At 51.5% G+C, this 6,000-nt stretch overlaps 1 protein-coding gene across 2 annotated transcripts in view; it reads right to left on the bottom strand.

Annotated features, from left to right (window-relative positions):
* Nucleotides 1-697: 697 nt before the first annotated feature.
* Nucleotides 698-6,000, bottom strand: part of KCNH6 (potassium voltage-gated channel subfamily H member 6) — a 173,343-nt gene continuing 168,040 nt past the window's right edge. For both annotated transcript variants that reach the window (XM_019523602.1, XM_019523603.1), the window contains 2 exons: nucleotides 4,455-4,653; nucleotides 698-2,092 (listed from right to left, as the gene is read on the bottom strand). In XM_019523602.1, the coding sequence (XP_019379147.1) occupies nucleotides 1,808-2,092; nucleotides 4,455-4,653 (484 nt within the window). In that variant the 3' untranslated portion in view covers nucleotides 698-1,807. The remainder of the gene's footprint in view (nucleotides 2,093-4,454; nucleotides 4,654-6,000) is intronic.

Here is a 6,000-nt window from a genome sequence, read left to right as displayed (position 1 = left end):
CCGCAACAGCTCCCAAGGCTTGTTTACTGGTGTTGTCACCAAAGCAAGGGAGGAGCAAGCAGCTCAGGTACCTCTGCTGCAGGAAGAGGTGGTTTCATGTCCTCCCAGGGATCATGACTGTACCCTATGTAGTGTTGTTTGTGTGGGTTGTGCAGACACAGCATTAAAACGCATTAATGGTGATTGTTTTGCCTGTTTATTTGAAGCAGAACATTGTTATTCAGATCTAAAGTCACAGCAGTTTAGCTCCACTGTACTGGCAGTCCAAATACTTGTGTTGGTTCAACTCTGAATTCTACTGCTTAGAAAGTCCCCTCTCCCCCTTTTAAAATGGCTTAGTTCTCCATCTGGCCACAGCCCTTGTGTTGGATTATTCTGGGTGTCTAGGTATGTCCTTGTGACAAAGCTTTGGCTAATACGGTTCTTAAGAAATGGCAAGATCCAGCCATGTTCTGATTTTGCTGGGAGGGACTGCATCAGTGAAAGTCCACAGGCTGTATCCTGTGGGAGCTGCATACTGCATGCTCCACTAGCCCTAGCATACCCAATGATGGTGGCTTTCATAGTAGAAAATAAAACATCTCTGGGTCCTTGTAGATTAAGGCCAGGATGTGGAGTGACACCAGCCATGGAGGAGACTTGGGGCACTGCTTACAGCTTCCACTTTCTCCCTGAACAAATACAACCATGCTCCACATTAGGTGCCAAAAACATCTTTATTAGCAAAGTGTATGCTAAAACTTCAGAGAAAGAAATGCTCACAGTTTTGCTACTCTCACAGGGAGCTCAGTACGTTATTTGAGCAGGCAGCCTAGGACCATTACAGCATCTAACCAAGTGGCAGGGTGGCTGGGGCAGTCGGGCGCCCTCCTACAGGGAGCTACAGGGATTCCTCAGGGAAAGCGTCTATCTGTATCAAAAGAGGCTTTTTTGAAGGAAGGGCCAAAAATGTGCCTGGGGGCTGGTTTCCTCATCTGCTTTCCAGGATTGTGCTTATGAGTTTTGTGCTTTCCACCCAAGCCAGGGAACAGTTGGGTTCATCTGCAAAGGGGCCAGGGATTTGTGAAAGTTGGATGCAGGCTGGAGGAAGCATTTTTGGGCCAGCTTCTAGGTCCATCAGCTTTGCTGCAGGAGCCTGCACTCAGGAGCTTGCACTGAGGCAACATGGAGAGATGATGACCACCATCTCCCTGTTCTTTAATGTTAGTTAGGTGGGACAAGAACTGCCCCTTCATACCTTGGACTTTAAGCCTTTAGCTCCTCCCAATATGTCATTGTCAGTTCCCCACTTCTCCCCTCCATGGAGTACCTTCTGTACTGCTATGGTATCACAAAGGCCCCATTGCACTAGGCGTGGTATAAATGCAAAGGCAGGTATGGCCCCTGCTCAAGAGAACTGATGGCAGGGTGTCCTCTTGGTGGACAGCCAAGGATTTGCCTTCCTATCCTTGTGGCCTAGTCTGGTTCTGTCAACAGGATTTGTACCAATGTCAGGGAATGCCTTGGCAAGGAAGAGAAAGTGGGTACCTACTGACCCAACCAGCCCAGCAGCTTTTTATGAATGAGCTGCTTTGGGTTCACTCTATGATGTGCAGTTGATATCTACTCTACATAAACTGCGGGAGAATGATGGTCTTTGAAGCCACCCGTTTTATACTCTCCTCCTCATGGCAGAAAACAGTCAAAAATTGTTCTCATGAGCCAATAACTGGGTCCTCCACCTCTCACCCCCATGGTCAAAATCAATATCTGCTACATGAGTTCTTAGCTGAGGTTCCTTTAGACTTGGCTTGAAGCTCACATGTCTCTAACTTCCAGGGAGCAGGGGGTCAGAGAGGTGTCTCTGAATGTCCAGGTGTTCAGAAGATGCCTCAAGATACTCAGGGAGCGAAGGGAAACGGATGCTCCGGTAAAGTCCTGGAGTACTTGGTGCCCTCTGGTGGGGCTCTGGGATGGGGAGGGTGGGAGAATGGTGTTCCTGCTCAGAGTTGATGGTCATGGTTTCATCGGATGCCACAGTCAGGTGTATCCCACTTGACAAGGAGTCCCTGGATTTCAAGTGAAACTTTTCTATCTCTGTATAGCTTGGGCTCTGGGGAAGGAAGATGAACAAAAGGAGAAATGAGGTTTGTTATGAAATTAAAGGAAGGCCTCCAGGGTCTTGTGGCTGGAAGGAGGTGTAAGACCCACAGAGAGATCGCATGCTGTTGTTCCATTCGTATCACCAGGGTCAAAGAGAATAAGCCTCTTGCCTTTTCACAGGAACACCTCAGAATAGAGGAAGCCTCCCCTGTGACAGGAAGGAGGAGGCTGGTGTTTCAGAGTCCTTACAGAGGGGCCTAGTGGGTCAGTCATATGGCCTGAGTGACATATGGCACCCAGGGGTGGACTGACTCAGCAGAATCACAGCAGCATGGCTTCACCAGCCACTGCTTTCCTCAGGCCATGACAGGGCAGATGATTCACGTGTGGAGCTCAGAAGGGCCCCCCTTGTTAGTTTTTGCTGTAGCCCCCAGGAAGTGGCATGGAGGTCAGTAGGTTTTCTCATTCTAGAAAATCAACTGGCCTGAGTCCCTTGGGTGCTGAACCACCTCAGGCCCCAGGTTGCTGGATCAGAAGGGATGATGTGATAGAAGGGATGATTTGAGATAGGATGGGCTTTGAGGTGGCCATGGGCTGACTGGCAGGGCCCAGACTGCCAGAGGAGAGGAGAAGCAGATATACAGGGGTCCCAAAAAGGAGCAATGGATGTGGGGAGGCAGTAGCCTTCTCAGCCAGCTCCTCCTTGCACTGCAAGGAGATAGCAGAAGAGGGGCTTCTCATTGTTCTCCTCATCGTTCATTTGCAGAAGAGGGTGTGAGGTCTGCTCCAGCCCAGCCACCTCTGTCCCAAAGGGGAAGGAGGAGAAGATCATGCTTGAAAGCCAAGTCTCCATCCTTTCCACTGTGTTACTACTGCAATGACTGGGTAGCAGGTCTGTGCGATATTTTGGCAGCTGTTTCATTTTGGAGATGTTTTGGGCTGTTTCAGTGCCCAAAACACCAAATCTGAATCAACATGGAAGGCTCTGAAATAGCTCCAAAATGAATCAGAAGGCTCCAAAATGTTTTGGAAATGTTTCAGAGAATTTTGGAGTTTTGGAGCCAGGCTTGCAGGGAAACAAAAACTAAGAGGAGGAAGGGGAAGGACTGCTCTGATATTGACATCTAGCTCCTGGTTCAATTCCCCAGCTCTCTGATTGCTTCCCCCAACTCTTCCCAGGGGGTGCAGGCCCCCAGTCTGCACGCGGGGTTTCAGCAAGCTGCCACTGCAGGCTGGGGCCAATGGCAGCCACTGGGTGCAGCCTGTGCTGAGAAGACTATGGTGCTGCTGCTGACCTTAGCCTGCAGTGGCAGCCTGCTGAAAATCTGCATGCAGATTGGGGGCCTGTGCCCCCCAGGAAGAGCTGGGGGAATGATCAGAGAGCTGAGGAATTGAACCAGGGGTTGGGGAATTGAACCAGGGGTTGGGGAATTGAACTCAGAGCTGGTGAATCCCTGCTGTACAACCTGGCTCTGCAGGGAGCAAAGATCCGTGCCGGGTTCTCCTCCCTGCTGCTGCCCGCCCCATGCAGCCCCAGATCTCTGCTCCCTGTGGAGCCAGGTTGTACAGCAGGGACCAGCAGTGCCCTGCTGCATGACCTGGCTCCACAGGGAGCAGAGAGCCGTGCCGGGGTCTCCTTGCCACCGCTGCCCACCCCACGCAGCCCCACGTCACCAAGGCAGCGTGGGATAAGCAGCGATGGCAGGAAGACCCCGGTATGGATCTCTGCTCCCTGCAGAGCTGAGTCTCGCAGCAGGGACCAGCAGGCTTGCTCACTGCTCTGTGCTGCTTCCCTGCCCCACAACCCAGTGTGACAGGGATCAGAGATCTGTGTGGGGGTCTCCTCACCTGCATGGAGGGCAGCAGCCCTCCCCGCCTGCCCCCGGAAGAACCACCCATGGCTCTATTCTGCTTCCCACTGGGGCCCTGCAGCCCCCGGCCCGAAGCCCCATCCAGCTGGGTAAGGCTGTGCGAAGCTTCCCTTGCAGCCTGTTCGAAACAGATTCAGAGAAGATTTGGCCAAAATTAAACAGGACAGTGATCTGAAACTCCGAAATGAATCACTGTCCTCCAAAACATCCGATTCTGAAACCAAATCAATACACAGCCATTTTGCACAGCCCTACTAGGTAGGGGGCAGAGTAGCTCTTTTGTGGCCTGATAATCCAAATGCTGGCTGGGAGAGGAGACCTTCCTCACCTCCATGGAAACAGATTTGTCTCCTCTAGGGCTCCTGGGCTCTGCTTGGGAATGGGTGGGCTTCAAGGAGGAATATGGTCAGGACATGCTGGGGCTGGATTTGCTTAGCTGAGTGAGGTGCTGAGACACTATGACAGGTCAAAATGCTCACTTCCCAATCTGTGGCTGTTTACCTGCCCAGGAGGAGTCAGATCCTCTTCCTGAAGTGGTGTGCATGGTGAAGCAGGCTCCATGCCCCTGGGAACAATGCCATACATGGCTAGATTATGGGAGGATGGCGAGATGGGGCTATAGGCAGGTGGCACTTGGGACAGCTGGCGCTGCAGCATCTGAAGGATTATATTAATGTCTGAAGACATCCTGGATTCCAACCTGTGGGACAGAGCAGACCAGCATGAGCATGCATTAGCATGGGTCCAACTTTTAGAATAAGTGGGGTTAGCAGTTTCCTTCTGGCAGCCCCAGGGAAGCAGGGGGCATCTCAACTCAACTGGGAAAAAGTGTCATGAAGTTTGGAAGCAGGACCACAGATCACACTGGACTGGACTCATGGCAGGGCAGACAAAACCTCTGCAGAGAGGCACCCCTGGCTCCATGAGATGGAATTAGGATGCCCTAGGTCACAGGACACCACGGAGATGCTTGTGTGGCTTTTCATCACGGTGGTTCTCATCAGGAAAAATGTCAGAAGACCTTGGCAGGCCACCACAGGCAGGTTGCAGGGATTTGTTAATGTAGAGGCAATGTGACTGTGCAAGGATAGAAGTGGGACGGGGCAAGCAAAGTGTCCTCGCTTGCGCTTTGATTTCCCAAAGCTGTTTTAGCTCCTCCTCCCTTGGGTAGGCACTAGTTGGCTGCATCATTAAGACAGGGATGCTGTTACCACCCTGAAGGCTTCACAGAGTGCAGAAGCTAAATCTTTCCCCATCCAGCTTGGGTAAGGTGCTTCTCCCCTTCCCTGCTAAGATATTCTTTATATAGATCCAGGAAAGCCTGGCCTTGTACGGGTTAGTGCTCACAAAGGAGCTGTCGGAAGGGAGATGAAACCTCCTGCTTCAGTCTTGAACTGTCAAGGTGTTGGAAGAGGCCTTTAGGGAGCAGAGTGTTTATCTGCCATGGGATGTTTTCCAGCTTCGTCCAAAGTATTTGGCTCTGGCCACAGGCAGACAGGATGCTTGATACAGGGCCTCTGGTGTGACCCACAACAACAGTTCCCCTGTTCTAAGGATTTATGTCATCATTTCTACTGCAGCTGCACATGGAGGCTCCAACTGAAATGAGACCCCATAATGACCTGAACTAAGAAGCTGACCTGATTATCAATGGAGGCACCAGGGGGCACTCTACTCCAAGTGTTGCACTTAACATTAGTAAAGACACATGAAAAACCGAGGCCCAATCATTCCTGGGCCTAAAGCTGGACTCCCTACTTCTGGATCTGGGCACAAAGATTGAAGCATCTCAGTTTCTAGAGGTTCTGAGCATGCACAGCTTCCTGTGAAGTGAAGGGCCTCTGCTGAAAACCAGGTCACCCTGCTACGTGCTCAAACCCGGCTGCAACCGTCCATCCTTGGGACTGCAGCACTTCAGCTGGGGACTGGCTTGGGCCAAGGCCAACCAGATCGCAGCTCTTCAGATAAGTGAACTGTGGCATTTATCCATGGGGAGGGTCTGGTTCCTCATCCTGTGTAATTAAATCAGTCTGGTTCTTGCTGAGGA

Source organism: Gavialis gangeticus, unplaced genomic scaffold (assembly GCF_001723915.1).
Source record: "Gavialis gangeticus isolate Ggan-Ray unplaced genomic scaffold, GavGan_comp1, whole genome shotgun sequence".
NCBI lineage: Eukaryota > Metazoa > Chordata > Crocodylia > Gavialidae > Gavialis > Gavialis gangeticus.
Note: the sequence above shows the minus strand (reverse complement) of the source record. Positions and strands in the feature narration are given on the sequence as shown.